Raw genomic sequence first — 27,376 nt, 5'->3', positions numbered from 1 at the left:
TGGAAATCTTCCCCCTCCCCCTTTCTCCCCTTCTCTTCTGCGCTGAACTCTCTCCTCCATCGGGTGAAGTCAAGGGAGATTCTGCCCGGAGACCGATGACGCTACAGGAAGGAGAATTCTCATTGGTCCTTCCGCTTCTCTGGGCCCTCCCAATTCCGAAGTTCGAGGAAAACTCCCCCCCTCCCCCATCCAGACCCCCGATTCCGCCTCTGGGGCTGGGAGCCTCCGCGTCCTTCTCTTTGGGGCGCTTGTGGGGCAGCATCTATGGGGTCTTCTGGGCTCCCCCTGCTGCTGCTGGTGGGAGCCCTGGTCCGGATCCCCGGAAGCGAAGGGGGGAAGGAGACCCCCGGTAAGGAGGGGGCTCATCGCGGGGAGGAGAGGGGCGGCGGGACCGTCAATGCTCCTGGGGAAAGAAAGGGGCTGAGGGACCCCAGTAATGGGGAAAGGGGTCGAAGGCAAGAGAGGCTCAGAAACCTCGATCTCCGCATGGTCTCCGCTCCCTGCCTTGCCCCACTTCGCCCAGAGGGAGGAAGAGGGGTCGGCGTCTCCCTTTGTTGTGACTACGGTGGGGAGGGGGTCGTGGGAAGGCGGCCGAACTGAGATGGGACGTAGTCGAACCTCCCTCGCTCCCGTTCACGTAAATCGGTGGGAGCTTCCTGGCCCCGCATTATGCCCGAATACGGAGCCCACAAAGTCGGTTGCACCTAAAGAGGAAGGCATCGGAGAGCGACAGGGAAACTGAGGCATTTTCAGACCTGACTCCACAAATGCCCCCCAAAATATAAGAAAAAGAACTTTTGCAGCTTCAAAAACATCGAGTTTTTTTTCCTTGAGGCTATGAAAGTCAGGCAAGATTTGAGCCTCGATCCATTCTGGGGGACCCTCTGAATTTGGGGAGGAGACCAAGATTCCCCCACCCCATAACCCCCCATTGCCCGATCAGCAGCCGGGAGGAGGAGCCACAGGGGGGAACTGCTGAGTGAGGGGAGTTCTGAGTTGCTCCCCTTAATTGGCTCCCCAAATTTATCCCTATTGTGAAAGGGGGTGGAGGCCCTCCCTTTGAGATGGTATTGGGGGGCTATTTAGGGAGGGGGAGAGGAGAGAGTCCCGGTTCTACCCCAAATCCTAGAAGAGCTGAAGATTCTGGGAAACCCCAGAAGGAGCAGCCCGGATGTCCTCATTTCCCCCTCTCCATATCCCCCCCCCCCAAGGAAGAGAGAGAGCGAGGCATACTTGCTTTTATCTATGTATGTTACATTTTTATGGTGCCCATCTTGTCTGAAATGGTCTGAAGGGTTTCCTGCTTGAGGAAGGGGTCGGACTAGAAGACCTCCAAGGTCCCTTCCATTAATCTGTTCTTTTTTTTTAAACATAAGTTTATTTCCATTCTTAAAACCAATGCTTTACATATATACATACAAAGTTATTGCAACGAATGTACACAAATACACACCTATACAATTCTTCCCCCCCTCTAGACACAAATAAGATCCATTTCATTTCCCTCTTTTCTTTCACCCAAATATACCATAAGTTCCAACATTCGTAATAATCAGAATCTTTTTGGTTCCTAAGTAATTTCATTAACCGATCTGCCTCTGTGTCCGTGTCTCAGAACTGACATAGAAAAGGGAGGAGAAGCCTGAACTTTTGCCTGCTAAATCCCTTTGAAGATTCGGTCTCCTCGGAGATGGGGAGGGGGGATACATTCCTGTGACCTGACGAAGAAGAAATCAGGAAAGTGACTTGGAAGATAGCCAATGAGAAGCAGAGAATTGGGGATCGGAAAGGGAGGGATTGGGGGGCAAAGGTCAGTACTGACCGCGAAGAGTCAAGATCAGATTGCTGTGCTCGAATAAAGAGAAAATTTCCTTAAAGATCGGCAGTTTGGAAGTTCATTTATTTTGAGATAGCATCGAAACCTGACACTGCACATTCTGTAATTTTCCAAATCAATTTATTCTCTGTGGGTATTAATTCATTTTTCCACTCTTGCGCGTATAATATCCTAGCTGCAATAGTGATGTGGAGGATCAAGTACCATTTTTCCTTAGTTATTTTGTCTGGTTTCATTTCCACTCAGAAAACCTCTGGTTTCAGCTCTATATTATAACCTGTAATTTCCACTATCCAGTTCCCAACCTTGGACCAATATTTGCCTGCTTTGGGACAAGTCCACCATTGGTGATAATACGTCCCATTACCATTCCCACACTTCCAACATGGTGGGGAGACTCCCGGGAACATTCTTGTGATTCTTGCCTGTGGGATATGCCAACGGTAGACCATTTTATAAATATGTTCCTTGTAGGGGATTGCCAAAGTAAGTTTCATATTCCTATTCCATATCGCATCCCATTTGTCCAGATTTGGAGAAAATCCGAGGTTCCCCAGGCAATCATGGTGTCCTTAATCACGTCCTCACCAATCCATCGTGATACCAAGAACTGGTAGCACCTTGAAAGTAATTTCTTTTCGGTTCCCAGTAAGATTTTATCTAACTCCTGTAGTGACCTATATATTCCCTCCTTTCCTTTGTCCCTTCTGACCCTCGACTGTATTTGGTCGCGGATTGATATGGCCTGGATGACACTGCAATTAGGGGAGTATGTTTCCGAGATAGAGATTGGGGTTAATGATTGGGCTAATCATAGCCCTTTGTTTGTATCATGGAGGGGCCAACAGAAAAGGAAAAGATGGAAGATGGATGCGAGGGTGCTGAAGGACGAGGAAGTTATGACCTGGATTAAGAGAGAAACAGAATATTTCTTTAAAGAGAATAAGAAAGTAGATATGAGCCTGCATAATAATTGGGATTCTTATAAGGTGTTAATTAGGGGATTGGTAATAAAATATACAATAAGGAAGCGGAGGCTGGAAAGGAAAGAACGATCAAATCTAATAGATGGGTTAGGACAGGTGAAAAAAGGACTACGGAATAAACCGATGGACCAGACATTAATAGAGGGAAAAAATTTAATCCGCCATAAAATAAATTCAATGGACCAAGAGGAAGTAGCTGAAAAAATTAGGTGGGTTAAACAAGGCTATTTTGAAAATGCTAATAAAATGGCTAACCTATAGAATTAAAAAGTTAAGGGAAAGAAGTAAAGTAGGTGGTTTGAAGGATGCGAATGGAAGATGGGTAACAGACGGGGAAGGTATGAAGGGAATTGTACAGAAGTTCTTCACAGATTTATACAAGGGAGAGGAAGGGTCAGATCAAGAGATGGACAAATGTATAAAGGGGCTGGATCTTCCAAAAGTGCCAGAAGAGGTAAGACAAATACTTAACAGGGAAATTTCAGAGAAGGAAGTAGAAGAGGCAATTGGGAAGCAGAAATCAGGGAAAACTCAGGGAAAACTCCGGGGACAGATGGGAAACCTATGGAATTCTATAAGGAAATTTCTGATACAGTGGGACAATATATGACTGAAGTTTTCAATGGAATCATTTTGGAGGGTCGGATCCCAAATTCCTGGACTGAGGCCTATATTTCTCTGATTCCCAAGGCAGAAACAGATTTATCGTTGATTCACAATTACAGGCCTATATCCTTCTTGAATACTGATTATAAGATCTTCGCTTCAATCTTAGCGGGGAGAATGAAAAATTTCTTAAACCACTATATACATAGAGACCAGAATGGGTTTTTGCCGCAAAGACAAATAAGGGACAATGTGAGGACGATAATAGATGCAATGGAGTATTATGAGACGTTTTCTGATAAGGAAGTAGCATTTATTTTTATTGATGCTCAGAAGGCCTTTGATAGGGTTAGCTGGAAATTTATGTTTGTCTTGTTAGATAGGATGGAATTTGGAGACAACTATATACAGGTGATAAGATTGATTTACTCAAATAGCTAGAGCTTTAATTAATGGGAAGAAACAGGCAAGATTGAAATTGGAAAAGGCACGAGACAAGGATGCCGACTGTCCCCACTTCTATTTATATTTACACTAGAATCTCTTCTACGGGAAATTAGGAGAAATCAGGGAATAAAGGGGCTGAAGGTGAGATCTGAAGAATATAAAATTCAGGCTTTTGCGGATGATTTGGTCTTTATCGTAGAGGATTTTAGATTCAGGTAAAAACTTACTTCAGGAGATAGAGAATTGCAGAGTGGCAGGTCTCCAAATCAACAAAGATAAGACAAAAATTATAACACAGAATATGACACGGAACCATTGGAGTGAATTGGAGAGAGAATTGGGTCTTCAAGTGACGAAAAGAATAAAATATTTGGGCGTTTGGATGTCTTCCAAAAATACGTCTATTATGGCAGATAATTATACAAAGCTGTTAGCCCAAACAACGACAGACCTAGAGAAGTGGGAACACTTGCAACTCTCCTTACTTGGTAGGATAGCTACGATTAAAACCCACGTGCTCCCGAAATGGAATTATTTATTTCAGACTGCCCCCCCCCAAGACTAGATAGTGGTTTTTTAAACTGTTAGATACCTATGTGAGGAAATTGTTTGGCAGAAGAAGCCCCAGATAAAACTTAAAATGCTTCAAGAGGCACCATGTAGAGGGGGATTTGGTTTACCAAAATGGGAGTTCTACTACCAAGTGGCTAATTTAACTTGGATTAGAGATTGGATGCTTTTAAATAGGAAGAGGATTCTTACATTGGAGGGTTTTGATTTGTATCAAGGTTGGCACCATTTTCTATGGAGAGAGAGGGGCAATAAATGTGGACGCTTTAAGAGACACTACCTTCGGAGAATCTTATTAGAATCTTGGGAAGGGGTTAGGAACAGGTATTATTCAATGATTCCGATTTGGTTTGCCCCACTAGAGGCGGTAACACACTCGGCACTATATAATAAGGAAATATCATTAACCTATCAGGACTTGCTTGATCCCCAAGGGGAGTTGAAGTTGAAAGGGAGTTCCCAGAATCTGGGATCCTTTTGATCTCCTCCCATAAATCCACCCAAATAGGATTTCTTATTGATTTATTTGTCAAATGTTTGAAACTCTGTCTCCACCCCCCCCCACCCACCCCCACAGATCCTGGGTGGCGTACAGATAAAATATCAAACCACAAAAACAGTTTATACAATTTAAGATTGAAAAAGCAATGATTACAGTTGAGTGATAAAAACTTAATGAAAACATGGGGGCTTTTAGGGCACTGACCAGCCCCATGGCTGCCTCCTCCTCTGCCCTGATGAATAATCGAGGCTTCTTGCCTGCTGGATCATGTCGGCGGGGAAGGGAAGCAGCCAAGCTGCTGTTATGGTCCCATTGGGGTGCGTGGAACCGTCTTACCTGCCTTGCAGCTCTGTCTCATATCTTGCCGTTGTCTGCAGGCAAACACGTTGTAGGGTAAAAAAAACCTCGCGAGTTCAATTAAACATCTCGAACATCTTTTTACCCTACAATTTGCTGCAGACAATAGCGCGACATGCAACGGAGCTCCACGGCAGGTAAGACGCGTGTCTCGTGTCCCCCCAGCTCCTGGCAAGGGGGGGGGGAAGAGACGGCAAGAGGAGCGAGCCCCATCTCGCGCCGCGCGTCTTCCTTCTCCCTCGCCCCACATGACAACCCCCTCGATAAAGAGCCGGGTGCTGTGGAAAAGTGAGCCGTGCGGGCGCAGGCTTTGGGCGGTCTGGGGCCGCCGGTGGTCACTCAGCGGAGAGGGGTCGACCCTGCCTGAAGCTTCCAGCCCCAGAGGAGGAATCGGCGCTTCTGGATTGGAGCCTTTTCCTCGGACTTTGGACCAATGGGAATCCTCGCTGCTCCAGCGTCATCGGTCTCCGGGCAGAGTCCCCTGTGATGTCAACTGAAGGAGGAGGAGGGAGAGAAGCGGGAAAAGTGGGGAGAGATTCCCGCCTTCAACCCCCCCCCCAAAGGCTCCGCTTCCTCCTCTCGTCTCTGGAGGCGAAATCTCCCCCTCGATCCCTACGTGGAAATGTTTTTTTTCCCTCCTCCTCCCAGTTGAGCTTCATCTCCCTTTTCCACCCTCTTCCTCCCTGAGTTTCTCTCCAGTCAGAGAGGAGGCGCCATTTCCCCCCCTTCGCTTCCCAATGAAGGAGCCTCGTTATGAGGTAAAATTTCTGGCCACTCCAGAGATTAACAGCTTTTCCTCCATTGCGGAGCCTTTTCCTCTCCTTCCTTCCTCCTCGGTCTCTTCCCAATCCTTTTCCCTCATGGAGGCCTCCCTGCCCGTCTCCCACCTTCCTCCCCTTCAGGCCGGAGTCCCCCAGAGAGCCCCCCCCGGTCCTCGTTTTCTGACCGCCCGGCCGTTCCTGACAGGATTTTGGCCCCTTTGGAGGCCTCCTCCGATCTCCGCCGAGCCTTCAGGGCGCCTGTTCTTCAGGGAACCTCCGGAGAGGTTTTTCTCCCTCTCCACAGACGGTTCCTAGACAGGAAAGGAGAGGAAGATGGAGAAAGAGCCGCCTCTGGAGACGCCGAGGCCCTTGTCTGGCAGGGAGCCATTGGGAGAGGCCTTTCCTCCTACTCCCAAGCCCATCATCCTCTCCCTTCCCCTCAGACGCTCTCTTTCCCGCCCTTTCTACCATCCTGGCACTTCGCGCCAAATCCACCAGGAGGCGCCCTCCGCCAAGAGAACTGAACTCCAGGACTTCCCCATTGGCCCACTGGAGCCTTGCCTCTCTAGGACTTTGCCCTCGCTCTCCTTAACCCCTGCAGGCCCAGAGGAGGCGGAGAGGCTACGGGAGAGTCTGGCGGGGGGACATACAGAGGTGCCTCGGGTGAGGGGGGGCTCTTCCCGGGTCCCATGCTCCCCAGCCGCCCTCTCCCTGCAGGGGGAAGTGGGGATGCCGGGAAGGCGGTGGGGATGCAGGGAAGAGCCCGAGTGGGGGGAAGAGAAGCGGGGCGGCCTCTCCAGCTGCCTCCTTCCCGGCCCTGCTGGGGGGGCGGGACCTGGGACCTGCGCTGGGATGAGCCGCTTGGGGCTCCGGACAGGTTGGGGGAAGGTCGCTCAGTGGCTGAATTCCACTTTCTAATTCTTGGCGTTTCTTTTTTCTTCCCATCTCAGATACAGAAACTGGAAGCCATTTGTGGTCTTTGCAAGGCAAACTTTCCTCTTGGGGGAAGAAGAAAAAGAGCGGAATCCCTTGCAGGGATCAGTCCTGCAGCACCAGAAATGGTCCCGTGAAGGAAAAGGCATCTGGAGACCCACCAGAGTCCTTGGAGCCATTTGGAGTTGCTCTGAAGGACAGAGAAAGGATGGAGACACAATCTTTTGGAAAGGAGGGAGCCGGAAAAGGCCCTTCACCTGCTCAGCCTGGGAAGAGGGGGAAGCTCTGGACAAGAACTGGGCAGAAGATCCTGGAGGAGGAAACCATCCTCCCTTCACAAGTTCAGCCCTGGAACATCATCCAATACTGGGAGGATGAGGGTCCCCGAGGACTTTGCAGCCGACTCCATGGCTTTTGCAGGCGATGGCTGAGACCAGAAAAGCACACCAAAGCCCAGATGCTGGACCAGGTGGTTTTGGAGCATCTCCTGTTCCTTCTGCCCCCAGAGATGGAGGGCTGGGTGCGGGAGTGTGGAGCCGAGACCAGCTCCCAGGCGGTGGCCCTGGCGGAAGGCCTCCTCCTGAGCCAGGCGGAGGAGCGGAAGGAGCAAGTCCTGTTGCAGGTGAGAGACTTTAGGGAACTCAGAAGGGAATAGAGAATCTGTTTGAATACTTCACCCTCCTTCCCAAACTTCTTTGACATTCATCATATGTGGCAATTCACCAATTCACCGTCTCAATTCGTGTCAATTCTCTCACCGTCCTGTTCGCTCACATAGGGCCGCTCTCCTCAGGGTTCCGACGGCGAGCCAATGTCACCTTGCTGTGCGCAGGGGTAGGGCGTTCTCTGTGGGTGCTCCCACCCTCTGGAATGAATTGCCTACTGAGCTCCGGATGGCTCCTGATCTCCGCTCCTTCCGTCGGGACTTGAAGACTTGGCTTTTCAAACAAATAGGCTGAGACTGATTCCGGGCTTTATTATTTACTACTAATTAATTATTTGGATTAAATTATGATTTTATTGTACTTGTTTCTTAACTTGTGTTCGCTGCCCTGAGTCCTTTGGGAGAATGGCGGCATATAAATACATTTAATAAATAATAAATAAATAAATAAATCTTGTAGGACATTGTTCCCTTGTTGTATCACTCAACCTCACAGATGGATATTGGGGGCTCTGAGGTTATATTCCAAATATAAAAATCCACTTTATTTCATATGAGGTACATTAATTGTGCTTCTTTTTTCCTTCCTCCTGTTTGAAGTGCTGCACTGTGGAGATCAGAGATCCTGAGGGAATGAAGAACCCATCAAATTCCCCTCAGGAGCTATTTTTCAGGAGGATCCCTTGGGAAGATCCAAGTCCGGACACCTCAGGAGGTAATGGAACATCTTCTGATTACCTATCTATCTTACCTTCACTCTCTCTTCTCTTCTATAGAATAGCTCCTCCTATTTTGTTAATTATGCATTTTGAAATTATTTATTCCTTACAGAGAAACAAAGAATGAAGCTTTCTGGTTTTTCTGACGGAGATCAAACAGCGGTTGATCCTACAAATCAAGTAAGAAAGAGAAAAGATATTAGATTTCTATTCTCCCTCAGGAAGTGAAGCGGGTGTGAGAGTGCTCCCTCCTTCTATTTTCCCCCCTTGTTTGGCCTAGATTATTTTTGTGTTCTTCCACAACATGGAGAGCAGAATAGCAGGTTCAAATTGCTGTCAGCCAGCATAGCTTCCTCTGGTTATCTTGCTTATCTTGAGAAAGAACCTTAGGAACTGAAGGGCGGTAGTAAAGGGATGTGTAAATGATATGTAAATGAAATGTAACAACTATGAGTAACAATACTATATTTGTATTGAAATGTATGATCCCCAGGTATTACACCATTCACACATTGATATGTAAAAAAAATAAGCAAATTATATTAAAAAATAAAGCAGACTATTAAAATCCAAAGGGAGTGGCTGTGTTGAGCATATAATCATGGTACTTTGGGCTACAAAATAATTTCCAATCCTCTGATTTGCGCCTTGATTAGGAGATCAAACATTCCCGCTTTGCAAAGGCTGAGAAATGACTTTCCCAGGGAATTTTCTCTTCTTTCTTTTGTTCCTTTCAGACAATGCCTCAGACTACTAGATCAATCAATGATAGACAGAGTGATAGATCAGTTGATCCAGAAGTGGGATTACTTTACTGAAAGGCACTGAAGGTTTTGCAGAATCAATGAACTTGATAAAACTTCCCCAAATATTTCTTCAGTGAGAACAATTTTTGGATTTGCCCATTTTCTCACCTAATATTAGGACTTGTGTGAGGCATAGCCATTTAACTTAGTGCATATCTTTTCTTTGGGAATTTGGGAACAATGGAACAGAATAACAGAGTTGGTAGGGATCTTGGAGGTCTTCTAGTCCAACCCCTGCTCAGACTGGGAGCCCTATAACATTTCAGATAAATGCCTGTTCAATTTCTTCATAATCACCTCCAGTGCTGGAGCACCTGCAATTTCTGGAGCCAAGTCATTACACTGATTAATTGTTCTCACTATCAGGAAATTTCTCTTTACTTGTAGGCTGGTCCTCTCCTTGAATCATTTCCATCCTTTGCTTCTTGGAACACTGATATCATGTCACCGCCTAGTCCTTCTTTTCATCAAACTAGACGTACCCAATTCCAGCAACCGTTCTTTATACGTTTTAGCCTCCAGTCCACTCTTCTCTGCACTCTTTCTAGAGTCCCAAGATCTTGTTTACATCTGACAACCAAAAGTGGATGCAATATTCCAAGTGTGGTCTTACCAAGGCATTATAAAGTGAAGTGATTACTAACACTTCATGTCATCTTGATTCTATCCCTCTTAATGCAGCCTATGATTCTGGTTTTTTTTGGCAACTGTAGCATACTGCTGCTCTTCATGGATTACTGCCTTGTCGTGGCGAAGGGCTTTGTGTAGCTCAATGAAACTATGAGCTATGCCACCCAAGATGGACAGGTCATAGCAGAGAGCTCTAACAAAACGTGATCCACTGGAGAAGGAAATGGCAACCCACTCCAGTATCTTTGCCATGAAAACCCCATGGACAGTACCAAAAGGCAAGAAGATATGATGCTGGAAGATGAGCCCCTCAAGTTGGAAGATGTGCAATCGGGTGAAATCTAAATTTTTTTGCTACCGGTTCTATGTGCGTGGCTTGGTGTGGCATGGCTTGGTGGTCATGTGACGGTGGACGTGGCCAGTTTGACGTCATTCACGTCATTGCTATGCATGGGGCGCTTGGATAGAGAGCTAGCAAGACAGCTTTCCAACCTCTGTGTGTGTGTGTGTGTGAGGGAGGGAGGGAGGGAGTGATCTGAAGCTGAGGCACCCAAACTTCTGGCAGCAGTGGGAGCAGCTTCAGAGCAGCTAGCTCCACCTGACCTACTCCCTGAGTCTCGCCGTTCTCCTCGCCCCCACCCCCACCCCACTCAAGCAGTGGCTTCCCTGCTCAGCCCCAACAAGTTATGCATCCATGGTGCCCGCACCAGCATCCCAAGAGAAGCAGAGAAGATCATCTCTTGCAAGCAGACAACTAGAGGTAGCAAGCGTACGCTGTGCTGTGGGAAAAATGAGAGGTTCTGTTGTCCTGCAGAGCCTGCCGCTACTTGAGGGGGGTGGGCAGATGAGAAGAATGGTGAGACTCAGGGAGTAGATCAGGTGGAGCTGGCTGACTCAGGGCAGCTCAGAAGCCGCCTGCGCCATTGCCACAAGTTTGGGTGCCTCGACTTCAGATCGCTCCCTTACACACACACACACACACACACAGGCTGGAGAGCTCTCTTGCTCGCTCTCTCTCCAAGTGCCCCATGCACAGCCCATTTGAGGAAAGGGCATGCACAGCTAGGCGCGTTTGGCTGCAGAAGGAGGCGCAGCACAATGGGGTTGTTTTGTTCACAGAGGTGGTACTTTGGGAGGGCAGGTGGACGTCTACAGCTGACAACTATAATGAATATGTCCACCTGCCCTCCCGAAGCATCACCGCGGTGAACAAAACAAACCCATTGCTATGGATGCATAGCTTGTCGGGGCTGAGCAGGGAAGCCGCTGCTTGAGGGGGGAGGCAGTAAACTGCTAGCTCCTTCCCCGCAGCCCTGCCATGCTTGCCTGCCTTCCATGTGGACTTCTGCTCGCCTGCCTTTGCAAGCTGGCCACCGGGACGCCAGGAAGGCAGCATGGAAGGCAGGCAAGCATGGCATGACTGCGGGCCGCGGACCAGTTCGGGGGCATGGCCAGCCAGCCATTGCTCCCTGTTCGGCGAACTAGCCTCAATCTCCGCTACCTACTCACCTGAGCCAGTCCAAACCGGGAGCATTTCACCCCTGTGTCCAATATGCTCCTGGGGAAAAGTAGAGGGCTAGTACTAGTAGTGCCAGAAGTGACTGGGCCAAAGCCGAAAGGACACTCAGCTGTGGATGTATCTGGTGGTGAAAGGAAAGTCTGATGCTGTAAAGATCTATTCTCCATAGGAACCTGAAATGTAAGATCCATGAATCAAGACAAGCTGGACGTGGTCAAACAAGAGATGACAAGATTGAACATCAACATCTTAGGAATCAGCAAACTAAAATGGACAGGAATGGGTGGATTTAATTCAGATGCCCATCAGGTATACTACTGTGGGCAAGAATCCCTCAGAAGAAATGGAGTAGCCTTCATAGTCAATAAAAGAATAGGAAAAGCAATACTGGGATACAATCCCCAAAATGACAGAATTATCTCAGTTCGAATCCAAGGCGAACCATTCAACATCACAGTAGTCCAAGTCTATGCCCCAACTACTGGTGCGGAAGAGGATGAAGTTGACTGGTTCTATGAAGCCCTACAGCACCTTATAGAATTAACACCAAAAAATGACATCCTTATCATCATGGGTGATTGGAATACTAAAGTAGGAAGCCAAACAATAACCGGAATAACAGGCAAGTTTGGCCTTGGAGTACAAAATGAAGCAGGGCACAGGCTGGTAGAATTTTGTCAAGAGAATACGATGGTCATAGCAAACACTCTTTTCCAACAGCCCAAGAGGTGACTCTACACATGAACATCACCAGACGGTCAACACAGAAATCAGATTGACTATGTGCTCTGCAGCCAAAGATGGAGAAGCTCTATACAGTCAGTAAAAACAAGACCATGATCTGTGGCTCAGATCATGAGCTTCTCATTGCAAAATGTAGGCTTAAATTGAAAGTAAGGAAAAGCACTAGGCCACTCAGGTATGAACTAAATCATATCCCTGATGAATATACAGTAAGGTAAAGGTACAGGTTCCCCTCGCACATATGTGCTAGTCGCTCCCAACTCTAGGGGGCGGTGCTCATCTCAGTTTCAAAGTCGAAGAGTCAGTGTTGTCCAAAGACGTCTCCGTGGTCTTGTGGCCAGCATGACTAAACGCCAAAAGCACACAGAACGCTGACCTTCCCACCAAAGATGGTCCCTATTTTTCTACTTGCATTTTTTACGTGCTTTTGAACTGCTAAGTTGGCAGAAGTTGGGACAAGTAACGGGAGCTCACCTGTTACGCTGCACTAGGGATTCAAACTGCTGAACTACCGACCTTTCGATCTACAAACTCAGCGTCTTAGCCACTGAGCCACCACATCTCTTTTGAATATACAGTAGAGGTGGCAAATAGATTTAAGGAATTAGATTTGATAGACAGAGTGCCTGAAGTACTATGGACGGAGGTTCACAACATTGTACAATAGGTAGTAACTAAAATCATCCCAAAGAAAAAGAAATGCAAGAAAGCAAAATGGCTGTCTGAGGAAGCTTTATAAGTAGCTGAGGAAATAAGGGAAGTGAAAGGCAAAGGAGAAAGATACACCCAATAGAATGTAGAATTCCGGAGAATAGCTAGAATAGGTACCTTCTTAAATGAACAGTGCAAAGGAATAGAAGAAAACAATAGAATAGGGAGGACCAGAGATCTCTTCAAGAAAATTGGAGATATGAAGGGAATGTTTCACGCAAAGATGGGCATGATAAAGGACCAAAATGGCAGGGATCTAACAGAGGCAGAAGAGATTAAAAAGAGATGGCAAAATTATACAGAAGAACTATACAAGCTTAACATCCCTGATAACCACAATGGGGTGGTCACTGACCTTGAGCCAGACATCCTGGAATGTGAATTCAAATGGGCCTTAGGAAATCTGAGCAACAACAAGCTAGTGGAGGAGACAGTATTCCAGCTGAGCTATTCAAAATATTAAAAGACAATGCAGTAAAAGTGCTACACTCAATTTGCCAGCAAATTTGGAAAACTCAACAGTGGCCACAAGATTGGAAAAGGTCAGTTTACATTCCAATTTCAAAGAAGAGCAATGCCAAAGAATGTTCAAACTACTGCACCATTGAACTCATTACACATGCTAGTAAAGTTATGCTCAAAGTCCTATAATCTAGGCTCCAGCAGTATGTGGATCGAGAACTACCAGAATTACAGGCAGGATTTCGAAGAGGCAAAGGAACTAGAGATCAAATTGCCTACATACGCTGGATCATGGAGAAAGCTAGGGAGTTCCAGAAAAACATCTGCTTCATTGACTAAGCTAAAGCCTTTGATTGTGTGGATCACAACAAATTGTGGTATGTTCTTAAAGAGATGGGAGTACCAGACCATCTTATTTGTCTCTTCAGAAACCTATATACGGGTCAAGAAGCAACAGTGAGAACTGGACACAGAACCACTGATTGGTTCAAAATTGGGAAAGGATTTCGGCAAAGCTGTATACTGTCGCCCTGCCTATTTAACTTATACGCAGAGCACATCATGAGAAAGGCGGGGCTAGATGAATCACAAATTGGAATTAAGATTGCTGGGAGAAATATCAACAACCTCAGATATGCAGATGATACCACTCTAATGGCAGAAAGTAAAGAGCGCTTGAAGAAGGAGAGGGCAAAAGTTGGCTTGAAACTCAATATTAAGAAAACTAAGATCATGCCATCTGGTCCTCTCAATTCCTGGCAAATAGACGGGGCAGAAATGGAGGTAGTGACAGATTTTATTTTCCTGGGCTCCAAGATCACCACAGATGGGGACTACAGCCAAGAAATTAAAAGACGTTTGCTCCTGGAGAGGAAAGCTATGGCAAATCTAGACAGCATACTAAAAAGCAGAGACATCACTTTGCCAACAAAAGTGTGTATTGTCAAAGCTATGATCAGACTCCTCGCTGTCGGAATCAGCTACTAGCTGCACAGGCTGCTGATGGGCCTGGAGGAACGTTGTCCATGGGGTCGCAACTAACAACAATGCATAACTGCTGACTCAGGTGTAAGTGGTTGTTCACTAGGACTCTAAAAATCCCTGTGTCAGCTTTGGAAGCCATATTAGGCCGGAAGCTTCCATGCTGCCACCTTCTCATATGTGGGAAAGTAGGAGGGGGGATTTAGTAGAGGGGTTGTCTGTAGACATAATAGCATTCTTCCTGTCATTCAAGGTCAGGGCGATCCTGCATCTGGAGAAGGAGTGGTTGGAGTGATGTCTTGAGATGGGACGGCGGTTGATTGGAGCATGTGATCGACTGACGACTGAGGGATGGTTTGGGGGGTTTTGACTTACAGAGGGAAAACCCGGACCTCTCAGATTCAGGTTTTCCCAGATGTGCCCGTTTACCTTTTCTAGTAAATAGAACTTTGAAAAATGCTTGCTTCAGAGTCTTTACTTGGAGTTAGGGGGTTTTCTGGAACGCTGACATCCTGTTGCCCTTACTACTATCGAGGCAGGTATCACCTATTCTATGCCAGTGCATTTGGTTTTTCTTTCCTAAATGTAAAACCTTACATTTCTCACAGTTGATTTCATTTTGTTAGATGGGGCCCAGTCTGTCTATCCTTCTATATCTTGAGCTTATCTTCTGGAGTGGGGGTTGGCAACCCACAGCTCCGGAGCCATATGCGGCTTTTTGGGCCCTTTGCTGCTGCTCCCTGTCCCATCACTGGCTGGCCCTGCACTACGCCCTCCCTCGCCTGGCCTGAGAAGGTAAGGGCGATGGCAGGGGATGGAGAAGTGGCCAGGGCTGATTCTCCGGCGCCTCACTCTTGCTGCCTGTTGGTGCTGGGCATGCCTTCAAAAAAGATTTCAAAAAACAAAAGGAATAGCCAAGAGGAGGGTCACCGGAGCCTTAGTGCAGGAGTGAAGTGGTCCTGTGCCTGCCTTCACACCATGTTTGCGTGTAAGGCAGCCTTTGCTTCCTATTGCTTCAGGCTGGAGCTCGCTTCTCCACACTCGGCCGAAGATGGCAAGGCGATGACCAGAGCCTTAGTGCAGGAGAGAAGCCGTGTCCTGTTAAGACCCTCAGTTGAGCGGCCACACATGCCTTTGCTCTGAGGAGGTTCTCCCCACATGTGTGCATCATCCCGACCCCACCATAGCAAGAGGAGAAGGAGGAGGAGGGTCCCCCGTAAGGAAGCCTCTTCTGCAGTTGGCGATCATTCCTAAGCCAGCCTGGATTTCCAGAAAGAAGAAATAAAAGGAGGAGAGAGGGAGGGAGGGAGGGAGACATAGACCCACAGAGTGATACATACAGAGAGAGAGAGACATAGACCCCCAGTGATACTCGGAGAGAGGGGAAGATAGGGAGGGGGGGAGAGAGATACAGCGAAAGATACAGAGAGGGGCAGAGATATACAGAGAGAGGGAGAGGGGCAGAGAGAGATGGCTAGGGGGTCATGTGACTGGGTGGGAGTGAGTGACATCAGGTTGACCATGCCCACCCAGGTTTTGTGGCTCCTGGGTTGTTGTTTTTTCTGTGGGAAACGGGCCCAAGTGGCTCTTTGAGTGTTTAAGGTTGCAAATCCTTGTTCTGGAGTGTTGGTGTTCCTGTCAATTTAGTCTAGTCTGCAAATTTGATGAGTTCCCCTTTTATCCTCTTTAAATCATTGATGAAGATGAACAGATCTTGCGAATCCTCCTGTTCTCTTCTTTTTTCCATGTTCAGGAGAGTCTTGTGTCCTTCGAGGAGGTGGCTGTGTCTTTCTCTGAGGAGGAATGGTTTCAGCTGGATCCTGACCAGAAAGTGCTGCATTCGGAAGTCATGCTTGAAAACCATAGGAACGTGGTCTCTCTGGGTAAGAGTTTTCTAGTCCCCAGTCAGAGAGTTCAAGAAGACAGATGATAGTTAGCTTTTTTAATTTAAAAAACACTAATCAGATATCGTCTCCTGGGAAGGAGAAGGAAAGGATCTGGCCTTCCTGCACTCCAGGGAAGGAAAGAGTCAATGTCTCTGCTTAGATGTTTTCTGTGCCATTTCTTATCTGAATTTTTCTATTTCTATTTGAATTTATCTGTGGAGGCTGAAAAGAATAAGGTGTGCTTTTATGTGTCTTCTGGAGGTCATGTGAGAGGAGTGTGTTGTCATTTGTCCTCTGAAACCTCCCCAAATTGTGTGAGGACAGAAATTTCACACTCAGCCCATGGAACATCATTCTCCCAAGCCAGTTCAAGAACAAAGGCCTCATACAATGTCACTCAGAGCATCCTAAAGTACAGGTAATCCCCGAGTTATGACAGTTCACTAAGTGACCGTTCCAAGTTACGACCTAGCCCACTCCCAAGTAGTTAAGATTCAGTCCCAAAATTATAAATCTTACAGCACCACAGTCATCATTCACACTTATGAATGACAGCAGAGGTATTACAACAGTCGCCCTACCTATTGCCCCACCCTGCCGGGACTTAACATTGTGACGATGTAGCAAGCTGTTGATTCCTTTGCCTGCTTTGGTGCATTTGCAGAAAAAAGAGGCCTAAAGTACTGAAAGATACCTGACATCAATAGTGGGAAATCTAGCACTATTGATCTCATGTGATTGCAGCCACAGCTCAGTGAAATCACATCCACTATCCTAGGCTTCTTCAGACAGTAAGCATGCATTTTGCTGCCTATTGGGAGACTAATATAGCTCTATATATATGCAATATGCTACAATTTGAGAAACTTGGTTTATGTAGGAAAATACCCGGTTGAAGAAAAATACATACAAACATCTACAATAAGAGAAGAAAGCAAATACTTAGCCTCTATGGGAAGGGAACATATGGTAAGGGTGTGGCTAACTGCTGAGGACCAATCAGTCCAAAATAAATCTATTATAGTCTCCCAATAGGCAGCAAAATGCATGCTTGCTGTCTGAAGAAGTCTAGGATAGTGGATGTGATTTCACTGATATATATATATATATATATATATATATATATATATATGTAGGTCTTTGGTTATTCGGGTCTTCTCCCACGTAAAATTGGAAGTGTCTTGGCGACGTTTCGACGAAGTCTCATTCGTCATCTTCAGGCTGGTGTTCTCGGCTTCGTGCTTCCAGGAGCAATGTGAGATCGCAGCTGTCTCTTCCTTTTAACTGCTAGTGGGGGTGTGAGCTGATTGGGTGGGAACTTGGCTGTGTTCTGATTGGGTGGAGGTGTGTTCTGATTGGTTAGGGGCTTGGCTAACCAATCAGAACACACCTCCACCCAATCAGAACACAGCCAAATTCCCACCCAATCAGCTCACACCCCCACTAGCAGTTAAAAGGAAGAGACAGCTGCGATCTCACATTGCTCCTGGAAGCACGAAGCCGAGAATACCAGCCTGAAGATGACGAATGAGACTTTGTCGAAACGTTGCCAAGACACTTCCAATTTTACGTGGGAGAAGACCCGAATAACCAAAGACCTACATACAAACACCCGCGAAAACCTGAGAAAACATATATATATATATGTATACATATACATATACATATACATATACATATACATATACATATACATATACATACATACATACATACATACATACATACATATATATATATATATATATATATATATATATATATATATGCAAGTCTTGGTGTATTCGGGTCTTTTTCCGTGTAAGATTGAGAGCACTTTGGCAACGTTCCGGCAGAATCTCATCTGCCATCATCAGGCTTCTGCAAGGAGTCTTCTGCAGCAACTGCCGTTATCTTTCATGGGAGAAGACCCGAATACACCAAGACTTGCATAACTGTACCCGTGAAAATCTACGAAAACAAATATATAGCTCCTCCTTTAGGCATGGAGAGTGGCCCAATGAAGGTGTGATAAACCCTGATAGAGGGCAAGAGAGTAGGTTAGGGAAAAGCAGAATGAGGAAGATAGAGGGGGTAAGGAAGAACAACGCAGACCCATCACAAGGTCATGGGTAAAACAAATGGGTTTAGAGGAGGCAATGTGTGTGCCTAAAAGGGAAAGGCATAACAATGAGGGAGAGAGAGCCGGGGGAAATACCTTCAAAGCAATGCCTGGTAACCCTGCGTTACCCCCCCAGGGAGAGAAAGAGGCAACACACAATGGGGCAGGAGGCAGGGGAAAGTGCATCGTCATCGGTCAGCATGACTAAGGCAGAAAAAAAGATAATTACAGGGGGAAGACAAGGGTGTGGGCCTGTTACACGCGCAATGACTAAATTGATCAGCATCACATAAAAGCAAGCAGCTCCTCAATGGGGATTTTATACTCTGACGAAGTTGGTAGGGACCGACGAAAGCTTAGCACAAGTTTTAAAATAAAAAAAAGTAAACTTTTAAACATCCCGGAGATCATGATGTCTGTCGCCTCTTCTATCTATCTATCTATCTATCTATCTGCATATATAAAGAATTAAAATTTTATTTTACTAAGCTTTCGTCAGCCATCTGCTGACATTGTCAGAGTATTAAACAACCATTACAGAGATCTCTGCCTTTATATGCCATTAATCAATTTAGCCCTTGCACGTGTAATAGACCCTTCCAGCCGTCTCCCACTTGAAATCAGCTGTGTTGTTTTTGCTGTCGTAATGCTGGATGATGGAGGCTTGATTCGTACTGTTTCCTCCTTCCTAGCTTGCTTATGAGTGGGGAGTGATGTTAGCCTGTCAGTTATTGCTGACAATAGAAATCATCATGTCTATATCACACCCCTGTAAACATGCAAACATACAACCTAATGGAATTTCAGAGAAATTCAGAAGGAAATTCACTTGACATTCGACACTTTGATCTTTTTCTCTAACCTTGTTATCATTTTCATTTCCCTTTTGCTTCGAAGGTAATAATGGGCAGGAGAATCAAGATTCCTGTGAACTGTTCCAAGTGATCAATGCTAAAGATGGAAGGGAGAAGTTTGGAATTCAAATGGAATTCGAAAGCCATGAGAGAAACCAGTCAAAGAATTGGAATCAGGAAAGCTCAACTTCCACTGATGCTCCGATGCAAGACTTTCTTGCCCAACAAGAGAAAATAAGGGAAAAATATGTTGGGAAAAGTGTGAATCTAATCAAAGCTAAAGTACAAGTAAATGAACAATATTTAACCCAAAACAAAGGAGAAGATTCTATAAGAAGACACAGTGGACAAAATTACAATGGAACATTCATTTTTTCTCTTGGAAATAACTTCCTTACATCTCAAAAAGTGATTGACACAAAAGAGAAGCCTTATAAATGTTTGGAATGTGGAAAATGTTTTAGAACAAGGTGGCATCTTACTTCCCATGGAAGGATTCATACTGGGGAGAAGCTCTACAAATGCATGGAGTGTGGAAAGACCTTTGCTCATAACAGTACACTTACTACCCATAAAAGGATCCACACAGGGGAGAAACCGTATAAATGCATGGAGTGTGGAAAGACCTTTGCTCAAAGAAATCATATTATTTCCCATAAGATGATCCACACAGGGGAGAAGCCGTATAAATGCATAGAATGTGGAAAGAGCTTTGCTGAAAAACGTCATCTTATTTCCCATAATATGATCCACACAGGGGAGAAGCCGTATAAATGCATGGAGTGTGGAAAGACCTTTGCTCATAACAGTAATCTTATTTCCCATAGAAGGATCCACTCGGGAGCGAAACCATATAAATGCATGGAGTGTGGAAAGACCTTTGCTCATAGAAGTGCACTTACTTCCCATGAAAGGATCCACACAGGGGAGAAACCATATAAATGCATAGAATGTGGAAAATCCTTTGCTCAAAGAGGTTCCCTTATATCCCATAAAATGATCCACACAGGGGAGAAGCCATATAAATGCGTGGAGTGTGGAAAGACCTTTGCTCAGAGCAGTGGACTTAGAAGCCACAAAAAGATCCACTCAGGAAAGAAACCATTTAAATGCATGGAGTGTGGAAAGACCTTTGCTCATAACAATAATCTTATTTCCCATAAAAGGATCCACTCGGGAGCGAAACCATATAAATGCATGGAGTGTGGAAAGACCTTTGCTTTATGCAGTTATCTTGCTTCCCATAAAAAAATCCACTTAGGAGAGAAACCATATAAATGCATGGAATGTGGAAAGACCTTTGCTCTGAGCACTAAACTTACAATCCACCAAAAGATCCACACAGGGGAAAAGCCATTTAAATGCATGGAGTGTGGAAAGACCTTTGCTCAAAATGGTAATCTTATTTCCCATAAAATGATCCACTCAGGAGAGAAACCATATAAATGCATGGAGTGTGGAAAGAGTTTTGCTCATAGCAGTACACTTACTATGCATAAAAGGATCCATACAGGAGAGAAACCATATAAATGCATGGAGTGTGGAAAGACCTTTGCTCATAGCAGTACACTTACTATGCATATAAGGATCCACACAGGGGAGAAGCCATATAAATGCATGGAGTGTGGAAAGACCTTTGCTCAAAGAGGTAATCTTATTTTCCATAAGATGATCCACACAGGGGAGAAGCCGTATAAATGCATAGAGTGTGGAAAGACATTTGCTCGAAGAGGTAATCTTATTTTCCATAAAATGACCCACACAGGGGAGAAGCTGTATAAATGCATGGAGTGTGGAAAGACGTTTACTCATGGCAATGGACTTAGAAGACACAAAAAGATCCACTCAGGAGAGAAGCCATATAAATGCATGTAGTGTGGAAAAACCTTTGCTTATAGCGGAGGACTTACTATCCACAAAAACTCCACATAGGAGAGAAAACCATTTAAATGCATAAAATGATACATGGATTAATTAACAATGTACAGGAATGTAAGAAGAGATATAATTATAAAGTAAAAAAGAAATTTGAAATGAAAGTGTATGTGAATAGAAATCAGAGCTGCTCAAATACCATCTCAGATTGAATTGAAAAAGGAAACAACAAGGGAGTGGAAAAGGGGGGAGGAGTAGAGAGGGGGGAGGAGGGGAGTTGGGAGGTGAGAAGAGAAGAGAAGAAAAGAACGGGAAAAGGAGAGGAAGAAAGAAGGGGAAAAGAATAGTAGAGGGTAAGAAAGGGAGAAAGAGGAGAGGGGAAGAGGAGGAAGTAGAAAAGGGAAGGAAAGGAGAGGAGGAATGAGGAAAATAGAGATAGAAGAGGAGAGAGAGGGGAAGAATAAAAGGAAAGGTATTAAAACAAAGAAAGGAGATAGTAAAAGAACAGACCCGAATAACTAATTAGTAAATGGAAGTTAAAGAATGAGATGAATGAATAATGATTAATGATGGACAAAAGACTGTACATTTAAATACGTTGATGAAAAATAAAAATAAAAAACTATTTATAAAAAAAATGCATGGAATGTGGAAAGACCTTTGCCCTGATCAGTGAACTTTGAAGCCACAAAAAGATCCATTCAGAAAAGAAGCAATTTAAATGCACGGAATGTGGAAAGACCTTTGCTCAAAAAGGTAATCTTATTTCCCATAAAAGAAGCCACACAGAGGAGAAGCCAATAAATGCATGGACTGTGGAAAGACCTTTGTTGCAAAATGTAATCTTATTTCCCATAAGATGATCCACACGGCAGAAACCATATAAATGCATGGAATGTGGAAAGAGCTTTGCTCGGAATGGTCATCTTCTCACAAAAGGATCCACGCTCCGGAGAAACTATATAGCAATAGCAATTCCACTTGGACTTATAAACGAGTCCACAATGCTTTACCACACTCTCTGAGCAGGTTACAAGGTCGGCATATTGTCCCCAGCAATCTGGGTTCTCATTTTAGTGACCTCAGAAGGATGAAAGACTGAATCAACCATGAGCCAGTCAGGATCGAACTCCTGGCTGTGGACAATTAGCCTGTAGTACTGCATTCTAACCACTGACCCACCATAGATTTGTATGTGTATGCATATTGTGCCTTTCTGATCCAAATGAGACAAGGTTGAATCCAACAAAATGAAACGTAATGTGGAGAAAAGTAACATTTTGCACGTCGGCAGGAAAAACAGATTACATGAAACTTGGCTCAAAAACTAATTGTGAGGGGGACCTTGGGTGTCCGAATGGATGATCACTTAAACATGAGTCACATGTGTGCGGCAGCAGCCAAAAAAACTAATATAATTCATGATTGTATAAACAGAGGCATAGAATCAGAATCACGTACCGTTTTATAAAGCCTTAGTAAGAGTACACCTGGAATACTGCATTCAGTTTTGGTCATCATGTCAGTGTATAAGAGTTCATTAATTGGAATAGACATGGTACCACGTCAGCCAATGGGGACTGTTTGGTGACCCAGATAGCTCAGAGCCTGGGGTTGGCTTAGCTGACATTGTATATATAAGAGTTACTTTGTCTGCAAAATTGCCTCTGTATGATAGTGCTATGATTATGACCTTTGGATTCTTTTTTTTTTTAATTTAAAAAATTTTAACAATCATTACAACAATTTTCCCTCCTCCCCCCCCTCCTTCCTCTCCCTCCAACCCCCCTTCCCCCCGACACCCACCCCCCGGACTTCCCAGAGCAAAAACAGGGTATAGCATAACAAACATAAGCTAAAATAAGCTAACTTTCTGTGTTCTCCAAACTCCCCCTTGCTCTTTAACTCCCCTTTCAACTAACTAAACATATTCAAAAAGAAAATATAGATTTCATTCATAAGCTATTTGAAACTTTTTAGTCCGATATTTGTTTTGAATATAGTCAATCCATCTTCTCCATTCCAATATATATCTTTCATTTAAATGGTCCTTCAAATACGCTGAAATTTTAGCCATCTCTGCTAAATTCACTACTTTAAGTGTCCATTCTTCAATAGTAGGCAAGTCTTCCTTCCAGTACTGTGCCACCAAGAGTCTGGCTGTTGCTATTAAATTTAAAATCAACTTAGTCTCTATAACAGTACAATCTGTAATTATGCCTAACAAAAAGAACTGTAGAACTGTGGAGTAAATTTTATCTTCTTTTTGAGAATATTTTGAATAATCCACCATATTTTTATCCAAAATGCCTTAATTTTTTTACATGTCCACCATATATGATAATATGTGGCATCATCACATTCACATCTCCAACACTTAGGTTGCACGCTTGGATACATACAGGTTAGCTTTTTCGGATCCAGATGCGAATTGTCCTTTCTTCTCTTAGTTGATTCAAAGATTTTAATTGTAGTATACCTCTTTCCTTGTTAAGAAGCTCTTTATATGTAATCACATCCTACCTTTGCTCTACACTTATATTCTCTATCGCATGTCTGGGTATTGCCCACAGTGGGCAATTTAGTTTATACTTGTACTTTTTCCAGACACGCAGTAGAGCATTCCTTAATATATGACTTTTAAAAGTCTTGTCCACTTTCTTATCATATAGTAAATAAGCATGCCACCCGTAAACCGAATCATATCCCTCAATATTCAATATTCTTTCTTCTGTTAAATTCATCCAATCACTCATTGCTGATAGAACAGCTGCCTCATAATATAGTCTTAAGTTAGGCATTTTGAGACCTCCTCTTTCGCGTATATCCTGCATTATTTTTTGTTTTATTCTTGGTCTCTTCCCTGCCCAAACAAAATTATTAATACCCTTCTGCCATATCTTCAAATTCTCATCTTTTTTAAGTATTGGTATCATTTGAAAAAGAAACAAAAACTTAGGCAAAACATTCATTTTTACTGCTGCTATTCTTCCTAACAAGGATAATTGTAATTTTTTCCAGTTTTCCATCTCTCTCTGTCTTTTTTGCCACAACGGATCATAATTATACTTAAATAATTTCACATTTTATTTCATAATATAGACCCCTAAATACTTAACTTTTTTTATAATTTCAAATCCTGATAGTCTTTCTAATTCTTCTTTTTAATTTATAGTCATATTTTTAGTTATTATCTTTGTTTTCCCTGCATTTATTTTAAATCCAGATACTTGTCCATATTGATTAATTATATCCATTAGACCTACAACCGACTGTAATGGTTGGGTTAAAGTAACAACCAAGTCATCTGCGAATGCTCGTAATCTATAGTCGTACTGCCTAATCTTAACTCCACTTATTTTGTCCGACCCACGTATCTTGCTTAATAAAAATTCCAAAGTTAAAATAAACAATAATGGAGACAAAGGGCATCCTTGCCTTGTTCCTTTTTCTGTTAAAAGTATCTGTTAAACTACCATTAATTATTATTTGCGCTGTTTGTTTCTGATATATTGCTTTAATAGATTTTGTGAAATGTTCTCCAAACTGCATCTTTTCTATTATTTTCAATAAAAATTGCCAATTCAATCGATCAAATGCTTTCTCTTCATCAAGAAATATCAGCACCGCAGGGATTTGGTTGTTCTTCCCCAAATACTCCAATAGGTTAACAACTTGCCTTACATTACTCTTCATTTGCCTACCATTTATAAAACCAGTTTGATCATTATGAATCATTTGTTGCATGACTGTCATTAACCTATTTGCTAATATTTTAGCAAAAATCTTGTAATCTGTATTTAAGAGTGATATGGGCCTATAATTTTTTGGCTGGATGTGGTCTTGCTCCTCCTTTGGGATCAAAGAAATATAAGCTGTCCTCTAAGATGGGGGTACATCTCCTCCAGATTGTATATTAGTAAATAATTCTTTAAGTGGTCCCACCATTTCTAACTGCAAATGTTTATAATAAGCAGCTGTCAAGCCATCCGTCCCAGGAGCTTTACCCACTTTCAACTGCTTAATTGCAAACATAATCTCAGTGGTTATTGGTTGATTTAAACCCTCCCTTTGCTCTTTTGTAATTGTAGGAATATTCTCTTTCTGTAAATATCTATATCTGTACCTTGAATTTTATCACTAGCATACAACCTCGTATAAAATTCTAAAAATGCTTTTTTAATCATATTTTGCTGATAAACCTCTTTACCTTTATATTCTATTTTCTCTATAGTTCGTGACTTTTGTTTTTTCCTTAACAAATATGCTTACCACCTCCCTGGTTTATTAACATTACAAAAAATATTATGTTTAGCATATTGCAAATTAGTTGCGACCTGATCTGCCATTGACATATTAAATTGCCCTTGCAATAAATTAATTGCCTCTTTTATTTTCTTATCTGCTGGATTCAATATTCAGCTTGTTCTTTTTTTCTGATTTCCTCTTCTAAATCCTTCCTTTTTTTTCCTGTTTGCGTCTATATTTATTATTCAAATATATCAAAATGCCTCTCATATATGCTTTACTTGCGTCCCAAACTATTTCCATAGATGTACCCTTATGCATATTTATAGTAAAAAATTCTTTCATAAATTTTTTACATTCTTTTACATTTTCCTCATATCTAAACAGATTTTCATTTAACCTCCAAGACCTCTTAGATCCCCTTCCATACTCTAATTCCATCCAAACTGGATTATGATCGAGCCCCAGAATTGTTCCTAGGGCTCCTTGGGGAACTCTACCTACGCCCGTCTGCTCTCTTCCTCCCCTTTTCCCGGGGAGAAAGTTTCCAAGCCGCTAGACAGCTAATTTGCGCTGTTCTAGCGGCTTTACAAGATCGTGGGGCTGGCGCTCAAGAAAAGAGCGTCCTCGGCGCCTGCGGTGCCACCGGAAGTCCGACTTTTGGATTCTGAGTTCTGGTTCTGACTTCTGCTGCATGGGAATTGTGTACATGCATCATACTGTATATTATTGTATATAAAGAAGTTTCTTGTATAAATGAATCCTGCTGAATTATTTACTTGTGTGCTGGTTGGATTGCTGCAAACTAATACATCACGTTACAAAAAAGATGTTTGGACTTTGGAGAAAGTGCAAAGAAGAGTAGCTAAGTTGATTAAAGGCCTGAAGACTAAAACTTTTGAAGAATAGTTGCAGGATGTGGGTGTGGCTAGTCTACAGAAAAGAATGATTAGGAGTGTCAACTGGATCTCCAGCATGGGTTTTCCCTTTGATGCTTGCTTGCTATCAGCTGCCATAGTAACGGGGAGGGGGAGCATGGCATTGGGTTTTAGGAAGAGAGCTGGTGTGAAGATGGCCCATGTGCATAAAGGAGGTTTACTCTCACGAATTACTAGCTGCTGAGTGGAGTTGTTTACAGCCAGTCAAGGCCAACCGTCCTGGAACTCCAGACAGATGAAAAGACCTGAGATTTGCCCCACATGACACTATGTGTGGCGGGGATTGGACATTCAGTCTGGGTCCCTGGGGGGAGGGATTTAGGGAAATTTTGAATAACATAAAAGAACAACAAAGAATGTTCTTTCTGCACCAACTCAGAAAACTCAAACTGCCCAAGGAGCTGCTGATCCACCTCTATAACTGCCTGGTTTGGCTCTGCAACCCAACAAGACAGACACAGACTTCAGAGGATAATTAATTAGAACTGCAGAAAAATCAATTACTACCAACTGCCTTCCATTGAGGACCTGTATACTGCAGGAGTCAAAAAGAGGGCTGTGAGAATATTTACAGACCCCTCACATCCTGGGCATAAACTGTTTCCAACTCCTACCCTCAAAACGATGCTATAGAGCACTGCACACCAGAATAACTAGACATAAGGACAGTTTTTCCCCGAATGCCATCTCTCTGCTAAACAAATAATTCCCTCAACACTGTCAAACTAGTGTCTGCATTACTATTAATCTTCTCATCATTCCTATCACCCATATCCTCCCACTTTTGACTGTATGACTGTAACCTTGTTGCTTGTATCCTTAAGATTTATATTGACTGTTTCCTAATATGATTTGATTGTTTATTTGTTCCCTGTGACTATCATTAAGTGTTGTACCATATGATTCTTGATTAACGTATCTTTTATGTACACTGAGAGCATATGCACCAAGACAAAATCCTTGTGTGTCCAATCACACTTGGCCAATAAAGAATTCTATTCTATTATATATGTAATTTTCATGCCTTTTGGCTCAGATCTTGTTTTTCTTTCGCTGCTATAATTTCAGACTCAGTAAAAGTACCTCTTCTCTACTTCAATGGAGTTGGGGTTTTCTTTCTTGGGATTTGAACAGCGGCAGGGCTGACATTAAGCAACATCTGCTTTATCAGCCAACCCAGAGACTTAGTCTACCGCAGGGGCTGAGCACACAATGTCAACCTATGGAACGACCAGGAAG

General features: G+C 43.8%; 1 protein-coding gene across 4 annotated transcripts; it reads left to right on the top strand.

The window, feature by feature from the left end:
* Positions 1-204: 204 nt before the first annotated feature.
* On the top strand, positions 205-27,152 carry LOC148116198 (uncharacterized). Of its 4 annotated transcripts, none has more exons than XM_087884966.1 (6): positions 205-349; positions 7,017-7,621; positions 8,264-8,378; positions 8,495-8,562; positions 15,989-16,118; positions 19,120-27,152. In XM_087884966.1, exons 1-6 carry the CDS (start codon positions 265-267, stop codon positions 20,949-20,951), a joined length of 2,835 nt encoding a protein of 944 aa, XP_087741092.1. In that variant the 5' UTR covers positions 205-264; the 3' UTR covers positions 20,952-27,152. The 4 variants fall into 4 exon arrangements, with proteins under 4 accessions (XP_087741092.1, XP_087741093.1, XP_087741095.1 ...); XM_087884967.1 differs by lacking the exon at positions 205-349 and adding an exon at positions 5,780-6,063; XM_087884969.1 differs by lacking the exon at positions 205-349 and adding an exon at positions 6,085-6,720.
* The last annotated feature ends 224 nt before the right edge of the window (positions 27,153-27,376 follow it).

The sequence above is a fragment of the Pantherophis guttatus genome, chromosome 2, assembly GCF_059756535.1.
Source record: "Pantherophis guttatus breed Tessera chromosome 2, ASM5975653v1, whole genome shotgun sequence".
In the NCBI taxonomy this organism is placed as follows: Eukaryota; Metazoa; Chordata; class Lepidosauria; order Squamata; family Colubridae; genus Pantherophis; species Pantherophis guttatus.
The sequence above is the reverse complement of the archived record's forward strand: the minus strand, read 5'-3'. Positions and strand labels throughout refer to the sequence as shown.

Excerpts from the sequence above, each read along its gene's own strand:
- LOC148116198 (XM_087884966.1), top strand. The coding sequence starts at position 265 with ATGGGGTCTTCTGGGCTCCCCCTGCTGCTGCTGGTGGGAGCCCTGGTC. Across the intron at positions 350-7,016 it reads AGGGGGGAAGGAGACCCCCG|ATACAGAAACTGGAAGCCAT; the intron begins GTAAGGAGGGGG and ends TTCCCATCTCAG. Across the intron at positions 8,379-8,494 it reads AAGTCCGGACACCTCAGGAG|AGAAACAAAGAATGAAGCTT; the intron begins GTAATGGAACAT and ends TATTCCTTACAG.